Source organism: Bremia lactucae, assembly GCF_004359215.1.
Source record: "Bremia lactucae strain SF5 chromosome Unknown BlacSF5_NotPlaced_8_SHOA01000002.1_90902bp, whole genome shotgun sequence".
Lineage (NCBI taxonomy): Eukaryota > Oomycota > Peronosporomycetes > Peronosporales > Peronosporaceae > Bremia > Bremia lactucae.
The window spans coordinates 52,383-78,524 of NW_027152020.1; the positions used below are offsets into that span (position 1 = coordinate 52,383).

Genomic DNA, 26,142 nt, shown 5'->3' on the forward strand with positions numbered 1-26,142 from the left:
GTAAAAATTAAAAAAGATAATAGTTTCTTACTTCTTTACTTTTTTTCATAGAATATAATTTTTTATTCATTCCTCTTTTAGGTAAAATATTTAGGTTGCGGGACATCCCGTAACAGCACTTGCTTCGTTTTGGCATCGATTCTGTACCTATGTAAGACAAATGCTAGACTTCGTGATTATTATATCTTGCTCGTCGAGGAGCTGTACGCGCAGACAAAAAGTGAGCTTCTGTCTGACTGCAGCGGTATTGACCTTGAAAATCCAGAAAGTTTTGTTATCTTCGTGCGTCTACACGGTCTTTTGCGCGAGCCGCGAGTGCTGAGATTGGTTCACAAAATTTTTGATCAATATCGTGCTGCTTACGATGATACAAGGCAATAATTTGAGCATGATAGTAGAAATAAGTTTTACTAAAAATGGCTTTATTATCCGAAAAACAAATGGGTTCCTTGCCGAATAGGTGCACCCGAAACTTGACCAGAGCATGCTTTATTGAAAGTAGCTCTTATTCATGCACGGGGTAATATAGTTCCGCGTCTTTTAAAAGCTGGGACTTATAACAGATGACACGGTCAACGCCGTCGTCATCCTTCTGCATGCGCGCGCTGCCGATATCAAAATTACTTGCATCGCAGACGACGCTTAAGGGATTTTCTGAGTCTGGCGATGCCAAGACCGATGCCTCTACAAGCAATTGCTTCTTTAATGTTATCGTATCTCCTTTTCCTTTGATTAAATCTATTCTGCATCATTTCTAAGGAGGTCAGGCAAGGCTTGGTCCGCTCTGCATAATTCTTGCTGTACTTATGCAGGTAGTTCGCAAGTCCTAAAAATTGGTGGAAATCCTTAACATGTCGTGGGATTAATCATTCCTTTACCGATTTTACCTTGTCTGGGTCTTTTCGTACACCATGTGTACCTACGATGAAGCCCAGCTCAGGTGTTTCGAGGACCCGTATGACGCACTTTTGCTACTGCATTTTCCGAACCCTCGGTGGTCGATGCAGATGCAGAACTTACGCATCTTGCACGCTGGTTCTTGCCATCACTCTTCGGGTAAACGCTCTTGCTAGGCGTTTTAGCTCCAGCAGGGACTCGGGCATAGCAGCAAGCCATCGCTTGCTATACTTGTAGCATGTTACGTCTGCATTGTCTATCTCCATAGATGTGGCATCCAGCCTATTAAAAGACGGCTTATACCAAGCAGTGGCCGAAGTACTGTTGAAGAATTTTTCCTCAGCTATCGTCGATGGCGTTCTGACAAGAAGGGCCTATCGCGATGGGCCGTGCCGCAGTCCATTAAATGCGAGCGCAGCTCCTGCACATATTTTTGGAGGGATTGCTTCGCCTGTCGTGCTCCAAATAAGCGCTCCTGAAGCATTACTTCATTATTCGGCGGGTGATACATCCACCATAAGCTCGAGTGAGCCCACTCTGAAGCCTTACCGCTCAAATAAAACATGTCGTACGACACCATCCGGGTGTCGTCCTCGATAAGCTGCGCCACACCGCATTGCTCCACGGCTAACAGCCAGCGGACAATCGTGTTCGCTGCAGTTCCATCGAATTTGGGCGGGTCCATACGAATGGGCCTCGCTAATGCGGCCGGGCGGGAAGCATCTCAACAATCCTGTTAAGAGCCTCGGTCCAAGCCTGCTCACACCTAAGCTCATCCTAAGTCTTAGTGTCGGCCTCCGCCGCAGCTTGGCTGTGTGCCTCGGACTAAGCCGTTCGCTGTCCGAGCACAAATATCTCGAACTGCTCCAACTGAGCAACATGTTGCTCAGGAGGACTGCCCTAGAGCCTGGTCAGGGCTTGCTCGCCAAGTCCCTCCGCCAAATGCTCTGCTACCTCCCGTGATATTCGAAGGGGGTGGGAAATGAGCCCAATCGATATTGAGGCTCATCCTTACTGACACGCTCAGAGACGGGTCGCGGGAAGGTCTGCTAGTGTTACCAAGTGTCGGTGGGGCGCTTCTATAGCAGTCAAGTTTTACTTATTTCACACACACCTTCAAGCACAGTGAGAAGAGGTTTGACCGTCTTCTATCACAAGCAGTGAGGTAGTTGGTGGGCGCCATAGCGACCTCGCTCGACGAACTAAGTACCTTAGGACAAGTGTCGTAACGAAAGCGGTAATCCGGCTTCATGCGCGCACCAGTTTCCTAGGAAGTAGTTTACAGACTTCTTTTTGCACCTCTACATTGCGAGCGTACTACCTTGCATTTTGGATGACGCTAGCCTTTATCCCTTTAATAAGAATTCACCTAATTGGATCACCCACCGAAGGGTTGGTCCCTATTGTACCACAGGTCTAAGCTCTTCACATGACGTAATTAACAATACCGTTAAGTGCACAAAGTGTACTTAATGGTTTTGTGTAAGATAGGGCAACTTTAGCCCATTACAGGGGGTGTTCAGGTAGCGAAAAGAGGTGCCCGGTTTGCAGCTCCCTTTTCGTAGGTTTATAGGGACCACGCATCATGCGGACCGCAATAAACTCACCACACCTATCGCCTAGATGGCTCACATTCTTCTTTAAATTTGATTACAAAATTGAATACAAGCCGGATAAGTCGAATGTTTTGGCTGATGCGTTATCGCACAGGCCAGACTTCGAGGCAAACACCAGGAAAGTGAGCTAAGGTACAAGTTAAGCCGTTAACGTTGGCAGCCATGAAGGCCTACTAACTGACGAGCTCATTGGCCTCCTAAATAAGGGGAGCTACAATCCGGACATACAACATTGTCGCTTGCTGTTAGACCACTTCGGTGAACGAAAGGTGTCTAAGCTAAGTAGGTTTAGCTGCAGCGATGGCCTGTTATGGCATCAGCTGTCACCTTCTGATCCCTTAAGAATCTATGTCCCTCATGACACAGATCTCAAGTTGAAGATACTTCACGAGCTCCACGATGCACCATCTAGTAGATATCTGGGCCGTGAGAAGACATTCTTACGAGTGTCCGAAGAGTTTTGGAGGGCACCTATATCGATGGGTGGCCACCTATATTCGCTTTTGCGAACAGTGTCAGCGCATAAAGCCTGCACCGTTCAGCAGTGCGCTTTTGAAGCCACTGCAGATCCCAACGGATTGTTGGAAGTCGGTCAGTCTGGATTCATGTTTGGCATGCCGCCTGACCACAAGGGTCGGACAGGGCTCGTCGTCTTTGTAAGCAGACTGAGCAAAATGGTGCATTTAACACCAAGTAAAACATCGATCACAGGCGAGGAGGCAGCTCTCTTATTCCTGGATCACGTATACCGACTACACGGGATACCCAAGTTCATAGTATCGGACCGGGTTCACGTCTTACGCCTGGTTTTTGGCGTAATGTGTTTGAGCTGCTAGGTAACAAGCTCTATATGTCGACCGCAAATACCCCCCAAGGCGATGGCCAAACGGAACGAACCAATCGGGTCTTGGAGAATGTATCGCGCACGGAAGCGACTCCCAAAAAAATAAGCAAACAATTGCCTATCATGTCAACGATGGAAACTTGCCCTAGCGACCCTGCCAATTTTGCAGTGGTCACGACACCTATGAGTGTCAGTATGGAGTCACGGTAAGAAATGACTGTGCTCTTAAACAGTAGCAACTTCTCGTTATTAACAACTACGTCCTATGACCGACCTCTCGGCGGTGTCATAGTCGAGTTCAATGCTTAAAACGTGAGCGAAGCTCAACGTATTGTGGACGAGCGATTAGCCATCACAGTAATGTCTGTGACGCGATGGCAAGCGCACAGGACAAGCAAAAATATATGCGGACCAAGATGGTCGCAAAAACAATGAACGCTTTAGAGTAGAAGCAAAAGTACTATATGTACTTCTATCCTACCTAAAAATGCAGTTTCTGTACTATCTGGAGGTACTACGAAATTACTGCCGCGATTCATCGGGCCGTTTACGGTGCTCGAGGAGAATGGAGACCTAAATTATAGACTCAAACTCCCGTCGTATAAGAAAACTTCCCCTATCTTTTATGTGGGCCGTCTGAAACGGTAGTTGATTCACAAGAGATCGCATATTCCCATCCGTCTGAGGAGACCGATAATTTCTCGACCGTAAGTCGAGCGTCATTCAGCAGCGCGCTGCGCCTGAAGGAAGCAGGATAGGTTACCGCGAGTAGGTAGGCGAAATCGCCACTCCTATCGGGCGCTGCCTGCGTTAGTGTGTGCTGCTAGGAATTATCGCTTGTTAATAGAAAAATGTAGCTCCATAATTTTGGAAGGTTGCTTGCCTACTGCTTTGAATAGCATAGGCTCCAGATCCTCGTCCAGTAGAGTAGATACCCGAAGAGTTTTTACTCTTGGAACCGGTCAGAGCCCTGCGCGTCGACGTGCCGGGACTGATGGCTGGCTATGAAAAAGAGCACCCGTTGGAGCCGCTCCGCTGTGTACGACTGGACTAGCAGGAGTAGCGTGGTGGGCAGATGCAGGGGTACAATGTCGCCCATCATTTCTCTCACACGCAACCGAGCGAAGTTGATTTGCTGCGACCTTTGTTTTGCCAAATCGTTGCGTGGCTGAAAACGGCGCAGCAATTCTGCTTCGTATTGGTATTTTATTTTATTTCATTGAAACGCAACAGGGGAAACACGGCGAAGTGATTTCTTCTGAGCCTCCACGAGCTATAGATGCCAGAAAATTATGTGCGTCTTTATAGCGCGATCAGGGAGCAACGCACTTGTTCCATCGGAATAAGGCCCTTCGGATGGAGGTGGCATCGGTGGTATGCCACCAGTCACATAGCCGCGTTCAATACGGCCAAACTATGACACCGACTGGACACGTTCACGTGCCGTCGGTGGAGCTTTAAGCTCAGGCTTTACTGCGTCGGATCCATTGTGTATGATGGTCTGAACGACAGATTTTGTGGGTTAATCAGAAAAGAAGCCTTGGCTGTTCTCTAACGACAACCGAACTCGTTGGTCCGGTATGACCAACGATCGATATAATAGTCCAAATTCGACTCATCCAGGACTCACAACCCTGGTCAGGAGGAAAAAGAATAAAATCATCGATGCCTTGTTCCAGCATCGGCGGTACAAATGTAAGCGGGCAAAGGGTGTAACTCCTCTGTTCCAAGCTTGGGAAGCATTTGTACAGAATGTGCAAAGCATAGACCGCGAGGCCTGGTTTGAAAAACTCAAATTTTTAGTTAACGGTTCAAAAAACGGACAATAGTCAGTGCACGCTACAAGCTGCACCGTTTATCGAGAGAGGCAGGGATGCCTTGCCTCTCGTGGAGGGACATGTCCATGCTGTTTTAGGGCGGAGGTCATGCCCCAAAGGAAGCATACTCCGTTAGAAAGATCCTCATTGGAGGATGCTCATCTCTTGTAAGATGCGCGTAGAAATCGAAAAGCTTCAATCCTTTTACGAGCGCGAGAAACGCTTGTTCACTGATGGACCCTCTTTCTACCAGGATGGGTCTTGTCGAACGAGACCCGGAACGTCCATCATCAGTTGGGAACGAGGTTTCCAATTATCGTGTGGGGGTGGATGCCCTCGCCAATGAACAAGATAATGCGTTCGAGCCACCTTTTACTCACGGTGGTTTGAGAGGCGTTCAGCAAGAAAAATGCTTCTTACCACTCGAAACCGTTAATGATTGTGGAGGGGGGAGGAAAATTTTGGTTCGCCTCGTTTGACGGACCCGAACTAACAACGTATTTCACTATTTGAGGGAGAAGATTGATCTCGAGCGATTCCATCGCCGCGAGTTAGCGGTGACGGTCGATAATGTTTCTCGCGACCAAATTGTGTGCAGGTTGCGGCTGATCGACTGGTGAACGATAAGTCACATCAGTCCTCTGAAATGAGCTGGTGACAGCTCGTCAGAAGATCTCTTCCTTGGAGATAAGAATGGATCGTCTGGTTCATGACAATCAGCCTCTGTCTCAAAGCTATCAGACTCTATTTAGCCTGGGACTACCAGGCTTTGGCGTCGACCGTTCCGGGGTGGTTCGGGAAAGGAAGAAGCCTCGTACTGATGGTACGGATGGAGACGCCTTGGCGGTGCAGTACACGAAACGGGACGATATACCTGGGCAGTAATGTATTACTACCCACATTGGTCACTACATGTTCTGGTAGGTCTTGTTTAGACAGTAGGATTAAATCGTTAATATTAAATGAAAAAATGTTTGCTCTCCATTTTTCTCAGAGGGTCGTTTCTGTCGGTCCACCGCATTAGACACGGAATCCTGTAGGAAACGGACAACTGCTCTCTAGCCAGCAGGAAATGACCTGCTGACTCGATTCTATTTTTGTTTTCAGTGCGACCGGTTCGCACTGCGGAGATGTCAATCTTCTTTTCATAGAGAGCACTATTTCTCTCACTAATATTATTGTTTTTGTTCGTGAGTCTTTCAGCATCGTTATAAAAGTCAGTTATAGCATTGAGTTTGTCAACTTCCGTGATAATAAAATTAACATTGGTATCCTTCGGATTGACCGTACGGTCTGGTCTATACGTGATTAGCTAGAGATAAAAAGTATTTGCTCGAGCGAGTCCCTCCTCCCCTTACACAAAAGCCACTCTCAAACAAAATGGTTATACGTGGATAACATAAGTCGTTCACGTTAAACGATGTATGCTTGTAAAGAGGCATGTACTTAATTGTTGACGGCAAATTTTACCATCAGCAAGAACTCGCTCCAGCGCGTTAAAGAATTGACGTATCCGCAAAGTATCTCTTCGAGGATACGATTTGCACGTTCTGTCTGACCCTCTGTTTCAGGATGATAACAAAATGACATTTTCAACTTAGAACCTTTCGGACGTGGGAACGATGTACTTCAATGTCCGACTTACCACTCATGGCTCTGCTATGAACGAAGGCGTCCTCAATGCGAAATCCCGCACCGGTCTTAACAGATTGGTTCCACATCTGTTGAATGTCGCAGGGGCATTACTACTACACTCATAGGCATAGTGGCTTTTCTTTTGACAGCTAATACATTTTTGTAATCGTTTGTAAATGAAACAGCGAGGTTTCTCGCTCGCTTCATACAAGAGGTCCATTGATTCTGGGCCTCCGTTTTCTTGTCGTCTCGGTGGAAGATATGTACCCGAGTGGACAAAGTTGTTTCAGGCTGAAGTCCTCCTGTACCGCTACAGAGATCGCTTGGTCAAGCGTCTCTAATTCGAGCCGGAACAGGTGAGTATTAACAGATTCAACTGCGAGACCTTTAATAAACTCATATAATTGTGTTTGTTCATCAATTGGATGACTAACGATACGACTGACCAAGTATCGTGTATTTCGGGCATAAGCGTGAATGTCACGCTTGCCCTGCTTCATTCCAGAAGCTCGGCTCGAGCCCTGAATTCGGCACCTGGCGGCTCAAATGTTTGTCTGAACCGTATCTTAAAGACCTCATACAACCCAAAAACTAATAACCCGTGAAGCCTGAGCCCCAAGGTTCGGGTATAGCACGTCCGGCTATGTTGGACATGCCAAATTTCACTTTGGTCACATCACACTGATACGGCAGCTTCAATGGCATCGTCTAATTTGACAAACCATCTTAAAAAAGAGTCGACTTCGACTGCCTTAAACTAAGAGATTTCTATATTTAAGCTTTCGGGTGACGCGGAAGCGTCGGCCCGCCAGCATAGTGTTAGTGCTGCTGTTTCAAATTATAACTGTTGAGCACCCTGTTCTGTCAACACCTCCTCGTGTTGAGAGCCTTGCTGGTGAAGCAAAGCTTTTTTTGGGCCCCGTCAAGCTCGTGTTGAATGAACTCCTCTATGTCCGCATGTTGTTCATTTGAGTTCAAAGTGAACGGCATGGCGCCAACGGCTGGCTCGCCTACGACCGAACTGGATCGTTTAATCGCTCTCCATTCAAGGTTTATTAAGATCAAAAACTCTTTAACCGTGGCGTGATAACCTTCTTGAGGGGCTGGGAGCTCCCTCCTTCTTCATCCATGGTCCATGTTGGATGGAACGGGTGTAGGTCGCTGAACCAGTTGTAATGGGGCACCTTTTCAGTAGTACTGGTAAGAACTAGCTGACCTTACACTGGTTCCAGTGAAGTATAGGTGCCTCCAAACTTCACGTACTCAAGGGTTCAGAGGAAGGTTTTTAAGTAGCTAAGGGGCTTTAGCTACCAAAGGTAATTAAAAGGATTAGAATTAGGAAAAGTAAAACTGTATGAATATATTTAGTTTCTTACGTAACGATCTTCTATCTACTATATTAATAACTAACTAATTATGGCACCTCCTTGCGCACCGTACACTCGTGTCTTATAACGATTGGCGGGACTGATTTAGACTTAAATCAACCAATCAATACAGCTAAATGTCTTATTGCATCAAAAAAATTCAATTTGGAAATCTTGGAATTATTTTAGTCAAAATCAATAAGATAATTCTTTATTTATTTCTTCTTATAGGAAATATTACTTTTGTAACGGGACACCCCGTCACAATGCATGCTAATTTCAACACTTGCTCATGCTTTCGTATTATTGCTGCTGCGTGTATTACTTGTGGACTTGGCGTCATTACGAGCTGTTTACTAATCTCGACTGCTTCCCACAAAATCTGCCCTTGATTTGCGATCTAGTAGTGAGTAGTATTCGATCAGTGAGATTCCATAAAATACCTGGTCATTATCTTGGGTCTACACTCCGAAAATTCTTATTTGAATACATTTAATGTATTCAAATATGGGAAGCCTCACAATTATTCCGTAATTGTGAGGCATCCCATTCTTACCTTCGTGCCAGTTACCGACGTCATGGACGACAGTCATGCAATATTTCGCCCCGGGTCATCTGTAGCCTTTTGACGAAAGATGTTCCTCACACACAAACATTGTGTGCAGTCGCAACAACATGAGTCGATCTCCTGTGAGCACCACTCAGTTTCTGGTTGACCACCGCCAATACCAGTGGTATTTTACTGATGTGAAACACATGAAAGAATGTTCGTATAAAACTAATATAATGTATTTCAGTGATAAGACTGTTGTCACATAGCAATACACCCTTTTTCGTTCTCTTGGTCTTTTCCGTCCTCGTCGCTTTCAGATCTACCTTCTTTGCGCTCTTCATTTAACTCTTTCGCTTTTTCTTCAACTTGAAGTTGCTGCGTCGTGATCACTTTGCGCAATCTTTCGACGTCTTGCATGGTCAGCACTGTGCTATTTCGAATCGCAAGGTGGTCATCGAACCCAAGCGTTTGGCACTTGAGTTCCAATTTACGCGGTTCGCGGTTCGGATCGCCCAAACCCACCAGCTCTTCCATTGTGTTTTGCATAAATAGTGGCTGCTTCCCAACAAGTTCAATTTGGGCATTCAATGCCCGTACTAACCACGCTAATTCCGATACATCCGGAACACTGGGAATACCTTTGCGAAACACCACGGCCGATGGGTACAAAGTCTCACCTTTGACCTTGGCAATTGGCAGCGCGTGCTTAGTGATGATGTCAAGGTCGTCAAAAGGCACGGAGGTGTGAAGACCATACAATATCGACATTTCTTTGGCGCCCCAAACAATTTTGTGCTCGCCAGGGCCGTTCGAAGCATTGCCAGGCGGTGTGCAGCTGACCTTATGGTCTTTCCAATGATCACGTTGACACTGAGCGTCGCAGTAGAATGTGCACTGGCAGCGTGTACAGCGCCTTAATTCTTTACCAGAATTCGCGCGCTTGTCGCACTTGGCACATCGACGTAGCTCAGGGTTCTCCATTAGCGCCAATTGTTCTCCTGGTGGCAGTACTCGGCGTTCGAGATCGGCACGCGTGTAGAATAGCGCCAGTCCGCGAATATGGTCGCTCGTGTCATCATTCGGTCCGTTGCCTGTGCGGGTGCTGATCACAGATGTGAAAATTGAGCCACGACCCACATGGTGACGAGCATCCAATCGTAGTTCGTCCTCCCCCACAGCATCTACTTGAATGGCTTGACGCTCAGCAAGGTGGTTCCACGGCTCTAGCTTGGCATACTGCTCGCAAGCAGCATAGAACGCGGCCAGAGCACTGATCGTGACACCAGCACCTGAGATTAATCCAGCACGCTCGCTTACCTCAGCCACAGACGCAAGATCCTTGCGAATCAGATGTTGCGACAACTCCCTAAGTGCATAGATATCATAGCATATTAGTTTTTTATCTGACAAGTAGCCACGTGAACAACGCACTGGATATAAGAATCAATGCCTTCCGACTCGGATAAGTACGAGCACTCGATTCCTAGAGCTGAGAAGCTTTTGCGTAAATGTCCTACATAAGTCCGGTCCGGGAAAACGATTTTATCAGGACGATGCTGAGGCGTGTTCTTAGGTGGATCCAGCATTGATTGCAGCGTCAATTCTAGTATCGTTTGAGGGGATGGATAGATTTCAGGCGGTTCACAAATCTTTTTGGACACAACTTGACCAAGTGGGTACAAGTTGTTCACCAGAATGCAGTATGGTCGGCAAGGCACTGCAGCGCGTCCTTCCGCAGCGCCAACGCTCGATGCTGACCATACGCGAAGCTGGCGCACAACAACTTGCCAGACCTCGAGCTTTTTTTTCTCCAGCTTACGGTAGCGCTCCACCTGCTGAGACGAAAGTAGCATCTCTGTGCTGATTACAATGTCGGCTACATGGCAGTAAACAAACTCAATCGACTACGTAACAACACTTGTAGCGATGAATAAAAATAATTCGCACCATCTCCTTCCACATCGAATTGAGTTGGCACACGGGGAACTTCTTCATTATCGGAATCGGAATCATCCTGTCAGAAATTATTTGGTAGTTTCAAGAACGGTAGCGAAAGAAAAACCGAGATATTAGCATGAAAGATAAGTAGCCTTCCAGGAGATGACAATGGCCACACCGATGAATGTTGGAGGATGAATAAATACCGCTACGAACCTGGAAGTTGTTCCATTTCGCGTACTTCTTGGTCAAAAATTGATCGCTCGACGCCATGTTTCTTAATATGTTAGAATCTTGCTGTGTAGAGTACACGAATAGTCAGATCTAGAATTTGCGAAAACCAACATCATCGACGATGGACAACTTGGTAATGACGTTGGAGACGCAGCGCGATGGGCTTCTGGCGGCTTACGCCACCACTGGCAACCGTGAAATAGCACAAAAGACCATATTGAAGCTTAAAAGCGTCTTTGAAGAGCTAGAGCTCGTGATAGCGGCCTCCACGACTTCTCCGCGGCCCGCAGCACTCACCCCTGGCTTGTACGCGACCTACCTGCTGGTAGTATTGCTGTCTAAGAATCTTAACGACGCGCGCTTTCTGTGGAAACGCATTCCAAACGAAATTAAGCAAGCTTCTGAGGAGCTGCGCAACATCTGGGAAGTTGGCAAAGCGTTATGGGAGCGGTGAGCTGTGAAAGATCCGTATGTGGTATGAAGTAAAAGGACATTGACCCGTTTAGCTTTTTGCATCAGAAACTTAGCTCAAGCCTACGCGGCAATGGACTATGACTGGTCCTTGACACTAGACGGACTCGTAAAGGCGCTTAAAAGTGCGTGTACAATTGCTTAATTGACAACTGCACCTATCTGAACTGAATTGGGCATTGCTTTGCAGCTTCGACACGGGAAGATGCTACTGAGTTACTTAGTCGAGCGTATACAACAATTGCAATTAGTGATGCGTCAATAGCATTAGGCTTTGCACGACATGAAGACGCGGCACATTGTAAGTATTGTAGTACACCTTGACCAAGTAAAATCTGACTCGCTGGCTGTCCGTGGCTGGTGTAGACTGCTCGTCGCTGGGTTGGGATGTCTCGGCTACTAATCAAATGATTTCTCCGAAGCCTATACATTCCGTATGTCGTACTTCATCAAGAATCTTGGATCTGGACCGATTAAACACACTTTCCAAGGCGGTGCTGCATCTAGAACAAAACACGCTACTTAAATTGCCTTGACTATTCGGAGTCTCAACAATAGTTGGGTAACAGTTTTAATGCTTGCTTTAATGGATTTTCCCTTAAATTTTCATATTTATTGTTAACGATTATTTGTAAACTGAGCTTGCTTCTACCTGGCACATGGCACTATGCACGGAGAATAAGGCAATGTTAAACTTTGAATAACCGTTTGCAAATATGAAGATTTGTTATAAATAATTAAAGCTATGTTTTTGTTTTTGTCGTAATTGAAGTGGTGGATCCGAGTCTCCCTTTCCTACTTAGTAATCGCAGAAAAGCATTTTGTCTTCTTTTGACGTTCTTCGAAGTGAAATTAATTAGTGCTTCGAGGAGGCGTATACACTTTGATTACAGACTGTCAGTACTAGGTCCCGGCGATGCCTGTTATACTTCGTTTATTTATTCTTTTTAAAATCAACTAGCATTTGTAATTTGTACTACAAGTTGTTTTTGTAATCATAAATTAATCCTCTTTTTTAATAATAGGATTTGTTTCTATAATAAGCTTTTTCTTTAATGTCGACTTCTCAACTTAATTTTGCATTGTGAATAAACCTGACGTCAGTCGGGAATTCACGAAAAGACACCACCCACTGCCAAGATGTATCCCGGAGGAGGCCAGCCCCCTAATGGATACCCCCAGCAACCAGGCCATCCCCCTCAGCAAGGTTACCCGCCGCAGCAGTACCCACCTCAACAGGCATATCCACCACAACAGGGATACCCGCCGCAGCAGTACCCACCTCAACAGGGGTATCCACCGCAACAGGGATACCCACCGCAGCAAGGCTATCCTCCGCAGCAGGGTTACCCTCCACAGCAGTTCCCATCGCAGCAATACCCGCCGCAACCTGCTCCTTACGGTGCTCAACCTGGGTATCCCGCCCGCGGCCTGCATGCACCGCAACCCGGATTCGCATATGCTCAGCCCGCCTACGTGGCGCAGCCAGGTATCATGATGGCTGGTGGCATGATGAAGCACGGAAAGCTCAAGCATGGAAAGCACAAGGGCCTTAAGTTTAAAGGTCACAAGTATAAAGGCCACAAGGGCAAAAATTTCAAAAAGATGGGCAAGAAGATGAAGAAAATGTTCAAGTAAAAGAGCAAGAGTGACACGCAGAGTAAAGTGAAGCTCCGCCAAGCCGTCTCTTTTCCTTTAGCATTGTTCCTAGAAAAGCCCTGCATTTATGGATATGTGAAGAATGATAATGACAGGGAAAAGCAAAGAAGTATATAGCAATCGCAAGCATAGCATTAACTTACTTGTAAAAAAGGAATATATTAGTCTTATTATAGAAATCCAGTCAAGTACATTAGACGATTCCCTTACCACAGCGCTCCTTCTCAGCATCCCCAATCCTTTTTAGATTGAGTCATTTGACAGCGTTTTAGTCCATAATTCAATTCACGGCAGTAATGTAGTGAATTGAGAAGAGATTTAAGATTGATTTGCCTTTAAATTATCGTCGCTATTTCCTACGACGAAGTCACATAAGATACATCAACAGCCGGTTTTTCTTACACAGAGGGACTGCGGGGGGACGAGGCCTTGGTGCCATTTGATCTCATTTAAAATCATACTTTGCCCTGTTTTCGCGCTTCCTGAAAACGTAAGATAACTCCTCTTTTCGATTCAAGACCGCGTCGAGAAAGGCGCAGCTTATAGCAGTCGAAAAAGAATTTATAATCGCAAGCCGGGTGATTCAACTACGGCGGTCCAGGGATTGCACAGCACAGGATGGTCAAAAGCACTGGGCAATAGTTAATACCTTCGTGTTCGTCAAGTTACAGTGGCCGTTCCCGCGCTGAATAAGACGCATCTGTCTGGGCGGGGAAGGTCTGGGTACCGTAAGAAGCAGTTGACGCAAACCGCACGCACGACGTTAACGAATATAGAAGTTTATGTTGTCGGTCTCTAGTATTACCAACCCAAGTGTCTGCCTCCCAACTTCTACGATCGCTTTCCTTCTAGATTGTTCTCAAACTGTGTCCACCGTCACAGGAAAGCTTTCTGAATTTCGATGAAGTTCTCCAACCAAGTAAAACGTTTTTTTTTTGTGTCCGCATACTCCAGGGTTGGAACCTGATACCGATCTTGCCCGTTTGCAAGAATGAGCTTTTTATGAAACAGTTCGATTTCAGAAGGACAATAATAAAGTGGTGCTGTGCGTCAGAGAGTTGCGGTTGCCTCAATCTTCACACACGCTTGGGCAATCAAAAGGTCCCTATAATAGTACTCTTAGCAAAGTATATGATAAGGCGCATGCATGTCACAGTGACTTCTTCTGGCTCAGCTTCGATGCACATAATGTCGACCACGAATAACGTCTAGCAGCAGACCGCACTCAATGCTCTGGAGATTCACTCTCATCCTTGATGTCATCTCGGGCTGACCTCAGCTGCGGTCGCCAGTACCTCATGAGCCAATTCACCGCCGACGTTGCAGGAGCAGCTCGCTGGTTGGCCACTTCTAGCCAAGCAGTTCGTTCTCATCAAGGCTGCACGAGACGAGCCGGACCTTTAGACTCACCATCAAGCGCATGTAATTGTCGATTGTTGCATTTCCGTCAGGCTCTATAAATCATGCTCGCACGTATGTTGCTGAGCTAGAAGTCTCGTTTGCTTTTAGTAGTAAGCAATGACATAAGTACCCACATGCTGATGTCGCATGTCAATAAAGCGAAGAATAAAGAGAGTGGCCCTACATTCCTTCTTTTTAATCCTATCTCGAACCATACAGTACAAACTTGAAATCACATTTTCTGCTCACGATATGGCATCGGAGCTGGCGTGACTGGCGTTGCACATGTGACCCCGACCCCGCCGCCGGTCTCTTGCAATAATGCGCGCTTCCTGCATAAGCCAGCACACCTGGCAAGAGCTCTCGGGGATTCAATACTCGACAAAGCGCCAACGTAGCACCGTGTCGCAATCGTTTCCGGGTCGGCTTGCGTTGGACGCAAAAGTGATACATTTGGGCTTTGCTAAAGACAAGTCATCACGTATAAAGCAATTGTATGCATTTCACAAATTCTTGGCAGGTTATCTGCACGCGCGCGAACGCTTCTGTCTCCGTCGGTCGGCTCCTTCCCTCGTGCCCCGACGCACGTGACCGAGGGGAACGCGCGTGACGCGAAGGTACAACTTCTGGTCGCAATCCTTCTCTTTCAATCTGCGCTACGATCACTAGCGAACGATTGGAACGAGCCATTTGTACTTATAAACTTGCTTATAAAAATCCTACGCACTGAGGCGGGGGGATGAATTAACCACTACCAACTGTAATGCACGCGCTTCCTGTGACGGCGACGACACAGTCAGAGCACTCTATTGTTTCACAAACACCCCCATTTGCTCGCACAAAGCGGCCACGACTTCCACTATCGTGACCCTGCACAAGCGCCTCCTCTTGTTATAGTAGTTATACGTAATGTACTGCTCGGCAGCCTCCCCTACACACGGGGGCGGTCCCATCTCGCGATGCAGTTCTTCTTATCGTTCTACACGAGATCTGGGTCTTCTCGACGCACTGCTGCCAAGAAATCCCTAACTAGCTTGCGTGGCGGACCGCGCGCGACTACGCGGTCAGAAAATCCGGCAGCTGAAAGTCGGTGTCTTCTCCGGCGTCGTTCTCCGGGTTTCGGTCCCGGGTACTCACTTGAATGTAGTCTGCCGTCACGGTCTCGTAGCTGCTTAAGCGCAGCGTCAGTTCGCAAAAACAGCAGTCGCACCCAGGCTCATGCGTCTCGGCGTCTTCGGCCGAGGCAATGCCCTTGGAATTGTCAAACACACGCTCCATGAGCTTTGCCCGCCAATCTTGGTAGATTTTCAGGCGTAGTTGATGCGCCACGACGCGCGCTTCCGGGCTCATACTCAATGCTTGTTCCGACACTTGCGTCGAAAAGTCATCCATGATATTCAGGTATTGCTCATGGAGAGTCTGTAAGCTCGAAAGCAGCTGATCTTCCTCAGGGGAAAGCGTTTCTTTCATGCCGACGAGGAAGTCGCGGACATTCTTAGCAATTTCCATGACTGCTCGGGTCGGTCCCTGACAATTTTGGTGTCGACCACGTTGTGACTAGAACTGCTACTCCACTTGATACGATGTAGCTCTCTTGTCTGAACTCGCAGCAGTGCACGAATCAGAGCAGTACAAAGGCTGTGTGGTCTAAGTGTGGCGTGGCCAGCAAGATGGCGAATGGTACTGGCCCGGCGCTGGGCTGGGCTGAGGCTTGCAGGTGTCGTGGAGTGGGCCACGCCATATTGATTCCCTTCTACTGAGTATCAAACAAGGCAAACTTTGGTAGATTTAGGCCACGGCAAAAATATATTTAGGACAATATTTGTCACGCTGCCTGTACAAAGAGACTAGGGTGTAGAATAAGTAACAATCGGCATATTGATTATCACCCGCGCGGCTGCTTTGCCGGTAATGCAACGTGTGAATGTATGTAGCCGCGGTAACAGCGCAATATGTTTAATAAATTGTGTCACCTTCAAATGCGATATTGCTCTTGCTATCTGTCTTAACTTACTGATTTCTTCTTACTGATGGCCAATAGTGCCACACGCTGTTGCTTTTGAATTCCATCTCTGCTATTTAAGGCCACGCCCCGGACATTGCATCAGTCAATTGTGACTTCTAAAGTGAAATGCCCATGCCCCAGTTTGAAAACGGCATGGGAAAGTTAGGCGTTTCTGGGCAATGGCCTTGAGACCTCGCATTTGTAGAAAGCTATATAAGAAACGCTACGAGCGCTTTACTATTGTTGTCGCCGTTGACGTTGAGTAAGAAATATAGGCTTTCGTACTTAATAGCGTGCTCCACGCACGATTACGCGCGTTTCTTCACAAATACAGTGTTAATCCCGCTTCACACACGTTTACGCGCGTGTCTTATAAAGAAGGCAAGCATTCGAACGGTATTATATCATTCTGTTGCGGAGGTGAGGGCTTTGTACCAATTTATGCAAACTTTGTACAAGTGTAGGACCGCTTTGGAGGAAAAAACTCTCCATCGCTTTTTTCTGCTTATCATTACACGATACTCTCCTAAAGGCTAATCGTAAGCAAAATTGCTGATACGCTAGGTGCAAATTTATAGATATCGACAGTAGACCTTCGCAATTTTGCTACTACTGAATTATGGTATTTTCTTAGAAGGCTGCCACGTGCTTCCAATCACTCGTCTTCATCCGAGGCCACAGATACAGAAAATGAATGCCGCCGGTCTGCTCAAAGCAGTCCGGCGTGGACTTGATACATTGTCCGCAATTCTGTTCAAGTGAAAGGTGACAAGATTTTCAAAAACGTATCGCCGAAGGCAGACCGTGGACACTGCGCGGCGGTGGCGTGCCTCAGTCTCATGGCAAATCGCTCCGAGTGGTCTGATCGGGCAGAATTCCGATCCTAGAGATAATGATGACCGCTATATTTGCGACTGAAATGGCTCTTAAAAAGGTTCCGACGCCAATTGGTTCTCGCTCTTAATAGATACATTTAGCAATTATAAGTCATACACTAGAAAAAACGTTTTGAACGCGGTATTTAAGTGATAAGCTAACAGTTACGACGCACAACACCGTGCGCTACCAGCGGAAAGCATCCACATTTAGATTTGCTTTCGCCTAAGGCTTAGCTCTGCATGCAACGCTAGGGTAGAATTTAAAAATTTCATAGCTTTGTGTCTATTACCATCGCATTTTGTCGGAAACGCCGGCTCCGCACGGAACTGACAAAATATGTAACTATTAGGGCCATGTAGACAAGGCAATATTAAAAAATAAGTGTAAGGTTATTACCGCAAATGAACTGTTATGGGATTTCCGCTTTAAAGCAGACCAGACCAGCCGCTGGAAGCGGAATTCGTTTTCGTTCGAACAAAGGGTGCCTTTAACAATGGTTTTAGATTGATCTGCGAAGTGTCGTAACAGGACCTTGAAGATAATCGAAAGAAACTTCCAAGAGGTACCTGTCGTCTCGTACACTCAAATCCTTTGATATGCAGCAAAACGTTTATACTACGCAGCGTGCCACTTTGCCGTTGCAGCTGAAACTTCTTAGATGTCCACCTTAAATGTTTCGTCGTCACCTACTGGGCAGTAGGCATCTTTGCCGTTGATCTTCATCAGTCATTTAAAGAAAGATCAAGCATTAGTAATGAACGAATACTTACTCTGGATAGTGTGCCACCATGGGGCGTCTTATTTGACTAAATTTGTTTTACCAGGTGACAAGGGCGACGAGCCAAAACTAGAAACTTCAGATTGCAACCTGCTATTTTAATAGATCAATGTCTGGACGTTGCACCGCATCTCCCTTCGGAAGGTTGACTATTTAACGAGAAAGGTTTATTAAGGTTAGGTACAAACCCAAGACCGCAGCCGATTTTGGCCGGAGGAGAGGCAAGGACATCCACTACTTTTATTCTTTACCCAAAGCAAGCCTCATCCGCTAAGCGTCCGCATTATTCGGGTGAAAAACTAAGGGTAATATTAAGTGCATCCGTAAATATCCAAATTTGAGGCTATCACGCCGCAAGATCATAAAATGGAGATTAAATAAAAGCTAAAGTCACCCGGCGGGTATACAACCTATGCGTGCTAACAGTTAAAAATAAAAAACTGTTCCTTATGTAACACTGTTAGGCAATTTTGGAGACTTTTAATCATCTACCGTATTGTAACGGTAGCTCTTCACAAAATTAATATTGCGTTTAAACAAAATCAAAAAGTGATATCATAGAATTTATCTTTATCGACAATATATGGAAATTACACATGGTGATATTGTTGCAGTAACGTGACCGTTCTGCCAATTGTGTAACGGGCTAAAGTTGCCCTAATGTTACACAGTCCCCATTAAGTACACTTGGTGTACTTAAGGGAATGGTAAATTACTAAATTAAAGTAATCAGACCCAGCACTCGGGTGTGGTACACATTTGTGACCAACCCTTGTGTATGTGATGCACATGGGTGCATTCACATTAAAAGGGATGACGCCTAGCGTCATCCGTTACGCGAGGTATCTAGAAAGATACGCTCGCAATACATATTAAGTGTTATCTATAGAGATGACATTTTGATTAATAAAAGTAGGTATTGGATTTAATACGATTAAATATAAATCAGTCTGAAAACTACTTCCTACTTGGTAAGTGCGCACGAGGAGCCGGATTACCGCTCCCGTGACGACACTTAACCAAAGTACTTAGTGCCTTGGGTGAGGTCTCTAACGCCCACCCCAATTACCTCACTGCACGCAAGAGAAGCTGATTAAACTGCTTCCTCGCTGTGCTAGGGTGTGTGTCTAAGTAGAGCGTGGACGCATTACGACGTGCCCGCCTACACTTGGTAGCACTTGAAATCCTTCCCACGACCCGCGTCTCTGCGTGTGTACGTGAGGATGAGCCTCAATATTAATTGGGCTCATTTCCCCAACCTCCCCGAACATCCTCGGGAGGTGGCAGGGCTTATGGCGCAGGGACTTAGTGAACAAGCCCTGGCCAGGCTCCTAGGTAGTCCTCCTGAGCAACATGTTGCTTAGTTGGAGCAAATTGAGGCATTCGTGCTCGGACAGCGGAGATCAGCGTCCTAGACACAGTGCCATGCTGCGGCGGAGTTCGCCACGCAGACTCAGGATGAGCTGACCATGAGCAGGCTTGGAGCGAGGCTCTCAACAGGACTGTTGAGATTCTCTCTGCCCGGCCGCATCGGCCGAGGCCCATTCAGATGGACCCGCCCAAGTTCGATGGAACTGCGGCGCACGCACACACGATTGTCCACTGGCTTCATCCGTGGAGGCAATGCGGTGTCGCGCAGCTCATCGAGGAATACAGCCGGATGGTGTCGTACGCCATGTCGCATCTGCGCGGTAAGGTCTCAGAGTGGGCTTACTCGGTTCTTATAGCGGACAGAAAGGCGTTTCCTGCATAGGCGACCTTCAAGGAAAAGATTCGCGCCATGTATCAGCCGCCGAACAACGAAGTGTTGCTTTAGGCGCGCTTCTTTTGAGCGCGAAAGGCGAAGCGATCTCTGCAAGAGTATGTGCAAGAGATGCGCTCGCCGTCGGCGCCCATTACTGTAGGTCCGATTCCGGAGCTCATTAAGGTGCCCAATTTTATGAATGGACTGTGGGATGGCCCATTGTGACAGGCCCTTCTCAGAAAGGTGCGGTCGACGATAGAAAAGACAATCCAAATTGATTGCCTAAGTTGTAGAGCAATCCTACAACAATGCCTCGGCGACAGCTTGGTATAAGCCGTCGGCCGAGAGGTCAGATGTCACTCCCATGGACTTGGGCAATGTAGACAACGTCTGCATTGCCCAAGTCCATGGGAGTGACATCTNCGGATTACCGCTCCCGTGACGACACTTAACCAGAGTACTTAGTGTGTTGGGTGAGGTCGCTTACGCGCCCACCACAACTACCTCACTGCACGCAAGAGAAGCAGGTTAAACCGCTTCCTCGCTGTGCTAGGGTGTGTGTCTAAGTAGAGCGTGGACGCATTACGACGTGCCCGCCTACACTTGGTAGCACTTGAAATCCTTCCCACGACCCGCGTCTCTGCGTGTGTACGTGAGGATGAGCCTCAATATTAATTGGGCTCATTTCCCCAACCTCCCCGAACATCCTCGGGAGGTGGCAGGGCTTATGGCGCAGGGACTTAGTGAACAAGCCCTGGCCAGGCTCCTAGGTAGTCCTCCTGAGCAACATGTTGCTTAGTTGGAGCAAATTGAGGCATTCGTGCTCGGACAGCGGAGATCAGCGTCCTAGACACAGTGCCATGCTGCGGCGGAGTTCGCCACGCAGACTCAGGATGAGCTGACCATGAGCAGGCTTGGAGCGAGGCTCTCAACAGGACTGTTGAGATTCTCTCTGCCCGGCCGCATCGGCCGAGGCCCATTCAGATGGACCCGCCCAAGTTCGATGGAACTGCGGCGCACGCACACACGATTGTCCACTGGCTTCATCCGTGGAGGCAATGCGGTGTCGCGCAGCTCATCGAGGAATACAGCCGGATGGTGTCGTACGCCATGTCGCATCTGCGCGGTAAGGTCTCAGAGTGGGCTTACTCGGTTCTTATAGCGGACAGAAAGGCGTTTCCTGCATAGGCGACCTTCAAGGAAAAGATTCGCGCCATGTATCAGCCGCCGAACAACGAAGTGTTGCTTTAGGCGCGCTTCTTTTGAGCGCGAAAGGCGAAGCGATCTCTGCAAGAGTATGTGCAAGAGATGCGCTCGCCGTCGGCGCCCATTACTGTAGGTCCGATTCCGGAGCTCATTAAGGTGCCCAATTTTATGAATGGACTGTGGGATGGCCCATTGTGACAGGCCCTTCTCAGAAAGGTGCGGTCGACGATAGAAAAGACAATCCAAATTGATTGCCTAAGTTGTAGAGCAATCCTACAACAATGCCTCGGCGACAGCTTGGTATAAGCCGTCGGCCGAGAGGTCAGATGTCACTCCCATGGACTTGGGCAATGTAGACAACGTCTGCATTGCCCAAGTCCATGGGAGTGACATCTGCTAAAAATGCGGCATGCGCGGCCAAATGATGGCTCGCTGCTATGCCAGGGTCTCTGCTGAGGCAAAGATGCCCAGCGAGAAGACTCCCTTTCCCAGAAGGCGATGGCAAGAACCACGTGCGAGACGCATGAGTTCTGCATCGACCACTATGGGGGTCGGGAAATGCAGAGCGCTGTAGGGGCGGGATGCCCAGCTGACGCGGACTCTGAAGCTATCCCTAAGTTCAGAGTTGTAGAACAAATGGGTAGCATAGTCCCTGAGGTCTTAAAATTTCGGACCTCAACCCCCCTGCTGGTCTATAGCGCTCAAGTACGAGGCTATGACCTGGTGATGACCCTCCTAGTGGATTCGGGTGCATCATAAAATCTTGTAAAACTCGCGGCTCTGAGAAAGAGACCGGCCAGAATAGCAAGCGAGAAGAGGCGACCGTTCGTTTGGGGAACGGCGCGCTCGTTAAGTCTGAGGGAGTTCAGGTAGAACTCGCCTTCAGCTTTACTGACTTCTCTTGTAAAGTGAAGTTCACAGTGCTAGGTATGGAGAGTCCGTATGACCTCATCCTAGGCATGTCATGGTTGACAAAACACTAACCATGGATAGACTGGCGTACACGCACAGTTGCGAACTCTACGCAGGATACCGGAAAGGATGTGCTCCTGCGAGATGCGTACGCAACTGATGTCGTGTCAAACACAGTTGAGGGTGCGATGACGGGATGTCAAACGTCACCAATTCCTACCCAGCTCGTGGAGACTGAGGTAGTGAATAGGACGATGACAAGTAGTCATGCGTCCGAATGTCCTGCACAGAGCCGAGAGCCTGTGGCAGTAGACGGCGAGCTGACAAGAAGTCATGCGTCGCATAAACCGGCACAGTGCCAAGAGCCTGGTGCGGTTGGAAGGGGTGCGTTGTCCAGGAGTGCAACAGCACCTGCTTCCCAGTTAAAAGGTCGTGCTGACTTGAAGAACGAGTACTCGACAAACTAGGACGATCAAAGGCACGTCTAAACGAGTGCACTTTGGGTCAGTCTCTAATAAAGAGGAAGGGCCTTCGAACGAGGTGTATGAGTCAGTCAAAGACGAAATTGCGGAGGCATCCTCAGTCGAGGTGCTCCGGCAAGTCTTTAAATCTGCCGAGGAGATAGTAAATCTCCAGGAGATATCGTGGGATCTGTTCCTTGCCGAATTAAAGAAAGGAAATATCCACGAAATAGTCGCACCAGTTCCAGAAGAGAACTTGGTGAACTGTTGCTCTTCGTCCACAATGGACGAGAGCGTTCTAGAAACGGACAAAAAGAAACAGCTCGCTGCTCAAGGCTGGGATGCCTTGAGAGACAGTCCGTTCTTTGAGGTTCTGTGGAAACATCGCGATGTGTTCCCAGAAGAAGTGCCAAGCCGCCTACCAGCAGATAGGGGCATCGCGCACGAGATAGACCTCGAACCTGGCACCAAGTATTGTGTGACCAGGCAATGGCCGTTGCAAAAAGAACAAGTCGATTATATCGATGAGTACTTCGACAAGCGAGCCAAGGTGGGACATGTGCGTGACAGCAAATCGCCTCACTGCAGCCCGCACTTTTGTGTGCGTAAAGCCACAGCTGGATAGCGCGTGGTTCATGCTTTCAATAAGCTAGACACGGCGACCATACGGCTCAAACGCCAATATGGTGGAAGGATATTTTGTTGAGCTCCATGGGAAAGTCAACTATCTTTTCCGCATTGATTTGAAGGTTGGCTACTATCAGGTACTCATGAGAGAGCTCGATGTAGCCAAAACGGCAGTAAGCACCCCAAGCGGTATGCTTTGGGAGTGGCTTGTGATGCCCCAAGGGTTGAAAAACGCACAAGCGACATTCAACCGAGTGGTGGCTCACGTGATGCGTCAGCACCGTGCCTACGCACCCCATGTCAAAGACTGGAGCGGTGTGCGCTCCTTCGGCTTGCAATAAGCTTTTGGCTATTATATTTGCTTGTTATCACCTCACTATATGACGTTGCTTTCTCCCCATCATTCTCTTCAGTGTTGAGGCAGCAAGCGAGCCGAATTTGCCCTCAAAGTCTTCCAAGTTAAACACTCCTCGAGGATGGTTTGATAACTCTTGTTCATAGCGAACGACACCTCGTTTCTTGCGCATCAGACGCACCATCCACTTTTCTTCTCCATCCCTACCAGGAATGCTAGATGCTTGCGTGGAAACACATCCTGTTGGCTCTTTGTGCCTTCCAGTTGTCGAGTGTGGGCGCAAAGGTGGCGTTTTAGGGTCCTTTACCGGTGGTGCTTGGATATTTGAGTTGTCTATTACCACGTTGTCAATCACGTCGAAAATGCCCTGGTACCGCTTATCTTTGTCTTGCTTGCTGGGCTTTCGTCAAAAGTCACACTCGAGATATGACGTTTGAGCCGTCAGTTGCAATAATGAGTCTGTATGCCTTCTGATGTTTTGCGTATTCCAGAAGATAACACTTAGTCTCAGAATCGTCTAGCTTCTTCGCCTTTCTATGGCGAGATGTGCATAGCATACGGTACCAAAGACACGCATGTGCTCTACTTGTGGTTTCCGCTTGAATACCAGCTCAAAAGGACATGATTTTTTGCTGACGAATTCGGCAGTACACTTTGACGATGTATTCATGCATAGTAAAAGACGGGCTGAGCGCAATAGAGTCGCACAAGCATCATTTAGACGCTGTGTTGCAGACTTTGAAGGACGCCAAATTGTAGGCCAACTTGCAAAAGTGCATTGGGGTCCCCGAGATACCTGTGCTAGGTGTACGAGCAGGCAAAGACAAGCTAAAANTTTCAGCCGTCGACGTTGGCAGCCATGAAGGCATACCACGTGACGAGCTCATTGGCCTCTGAGATAAAAGAGAGCTACAGTCAGGACGACCACTGTCGCCTGCTGTTGGATCACTTCGGTGGACGAAAGGTTTCCCTTCCGTCGCACCTGAAAGCTAAGCTCAATCGCTTTAGCTACAGCGATGGCCTGTTATGGCATCAGCTGTCACCTTGTGATCCCTTGAGAATCTATGTGCCTCATGACACAGATCTCAAGCTGATGATCCTTCACGAGCACCATGATGCGCCATCTAGTGGGCATCTGGGCCGTGAAAATGCATTCTTACGAGTGTCAGAGGAATTCTGGTGGCCACATCTATATAGATGGCTGGCCAACTATATTCGCTCTTGCGAACAGTGTCAGCGCATTAAGCCTGCACCGTCCAGCAGTGCGCCACTGAAGCCGCTACCGATTCCAACCAACTGTTGGAAGTCAGTAAGTCTGGACTTCATGTTTGGCATGCCGCCCGATCATAAGGGTCGGACGGGGCTCGTCGTCTTTGTAGACAGACTGAGCAAAATGATGCATTTAGCACCATGTAAAACATCGATCACAGGCTAAAAGGCAGCTTTCTTGTTAGTGATGCCCCCCCACTAGACTTGGGCTGCGAACAAACGAGACTGGCGTCCGAGGATGGCGCAGTCCGTTAATATAGAACGGTGTGTTTCACCCGTGCTGGTGTGGACCCTGTTAGTTGTAGCGAACTCCATAAAGGAAAATTGCTTAGCTCGGTGCGAAAGAGGGACATTGTTTCGTCAATATGACGATGACCCGCGAGGGTATCATCTCAACGAAAAAAACTTGCCCTAGTGACCCTGTCAGTTAAGCAGTGGTCAATAAAAAAACGCCTTATGACCGACCTCTCGGTGGTATCATAGGCGGGTCTGATGCTAAAAGCGTGAGCGAGGCTCAACGCTTCGTGGATGAGCGGTTAGCCATCACACGTATAGTCCGTGACGCAATGGCAAGCGCACAGGACAAGCAAAAAATTTATGCGGACCGAAATGTTCGCAAAGATAATGATCGCTTTAAAGGCAGTGAAGAAGTATTATTAAGTTCTGCTACCCTACTTAAGAATGCAATTTCTATACTATCTGGAGGTACTACGAAGTTGTTGCCGCGTTTCATTGGGCCCTTTACGGTGGTAGAAGAGGTTGGAGACCTAAATTATAGGCTCACCTTCCCCAGTATATGAAGACGCACCCCGTATTTTACGTGGGTCGTCTAAAGAAGGTATGTAGACCCAAATGAGGTCACATATCCCCATCCGTCTAAGGAGACCGATGGTGACGCCGACTGTGAGTCGAGCGTCGTTCGTATGAGGGGGGCGGTGAAGGCGAAAAGCTATCGGACCGACTCCTCCCACCACGAACAGGACTTGGAGAGCGAGGGGCATCACGCGAGTAACGCGGATCCATCAGCATTTTTTTATCCTTTCAAAGAGGTCCAAGCAAGTCTTCAGGTGTTCATAACCCTGACGAGCCTTCGCTCAGACATCAACGAGATCCGAGGTCAGTCGCGAGACTTGAACCTCGAGATCCGCATACGTCGTTCAGCAGCACTTATTGCATGTGACTGAACGGACGAAGGTAAGGCTGCGGCAATAATTTGGGTGAGATCGCCATTTCTATCGGGCGCCGCCTGCACTAATGGATGCGGGTGGGTATCAACGCTTCCTTGTTGGAAGGTCGTTTGCCCACCGCTCCGTGAGGCAAGGGTATCAGATCCTCGTCTAATCGAAATGTTACCCGAAGAGTTTCGACTTTTGGGAACCGATCGATACTCTACGTATTGACGTACCCGGCTTGGTGACTTTCTATGAATAGGAGCACCAGCTGAGGCCTCTTCGCTAGTCTCAAATGGACTAGC

At 47.8% G+C, this 26,142-nt stretch overlaps 5 protein-coding genes across 5 annotated transcripts; 3 read left to right on the plus strand and 2 right to left on the minus strand.

The window, feature by feature from the left end:
- Window positions 1-8,371: 8,371 nt before the first annotated feature.
- CCR75_003303 (uncharacterized protein) lies at window positions 8,372-10,940 on the minus strand (the record flags this gene model as incomplete). Its single annotated transcript, XM_067961400.1, has 4 exons — window positions 8,372-10,095; window positions 10,161-10,605; window positions 10,677-10,743; window positions 10,884-10,940. The coding sequence occupies 4 exons, from the start codon at window positions 10,938-10,940 to the stop codon at window positions 8,988-8,990; spliced, it is 1,677 nt and encodes a 558-aa protein (XP_067823472.1). The 3' UTR covers window positions 8,372-8,987.
- Window positions 10,941-11,007: 67 nt separating this feature from the next.
- On the plus strand, window positions 11,008-11,983 carry CCR75_003304 (uncharacterized protein). Its single transcript, XM_067961401.1, has 4 exons — window positions 11,008-11,351; window positions 11,421-11,497; window positions 11,563-11,673; window positions 11,739-11,983. Exons 1-4 carry the CDS (start codon window positions 11,023-11,025, stop codon window positions 11,906-11,908), a joined length of 687 nt encoding a protein of 228 aa, XP_067823515.1. The 5' UTR covers window positions 11,008-11,022; the 3' UTR covers window positions 11,909-11,983.
- A 529-nt stretch (window positions 11,984-12,512) lies between these two features.
- CCR75_003305 (uncharacterized protein) lies at window positions 12,513-13,010 on the plus strand (the record flags this gene model as incomplete). Its single annotated transcript, XM_067961402.1, has 1 exon — window positions 12,513-13,010. One exon carries the CDS (start codon window positions 12,513-12,515, stop codon window positions 13,008-13,010), a length of 498 nt encoding a protein of 165 aa, XP_067823299.1.
- A 1,743-nt stretch (window positions 13,011-14,753) lies between these two features.
- CCR75_003306 (uncharacterized protein) lies at window positions 14,754-15,023 on the plus strand (the record flags this gene model as incomplete). Its single annotated transcript, XM_067961403.1, has 1 exon — window positions 14,754-15,023. One exon carries the CDS (start codon window positions 14,754-14,756, stop codon window positions 15,021-15,023), a length of 270 nt encoding a protein of 89 aa, XP_067823517.1.
- Window positions 15,024-15,488: 465 nt separating this feature from the next.
- CCR75_003307 (uncharacterized protein) lies at window positions 15,489-15,941 on the minus strand (the record flags this gene model as incomplete). Its single annotated transcript, XM_067961404.1, has 1 exon — window positions 15,489-15,941. The coding sequence occupies one exon, from the start codon at window positions 15,939-15,941 to the stop codon at window positions 15,489-15,491; it is 453 nt and encodes a 150-aa protein (XP_067823516.1).
- Between the last annotated feature and the right edge of the window lie 10,201 nt (window positions 15,942-26,142).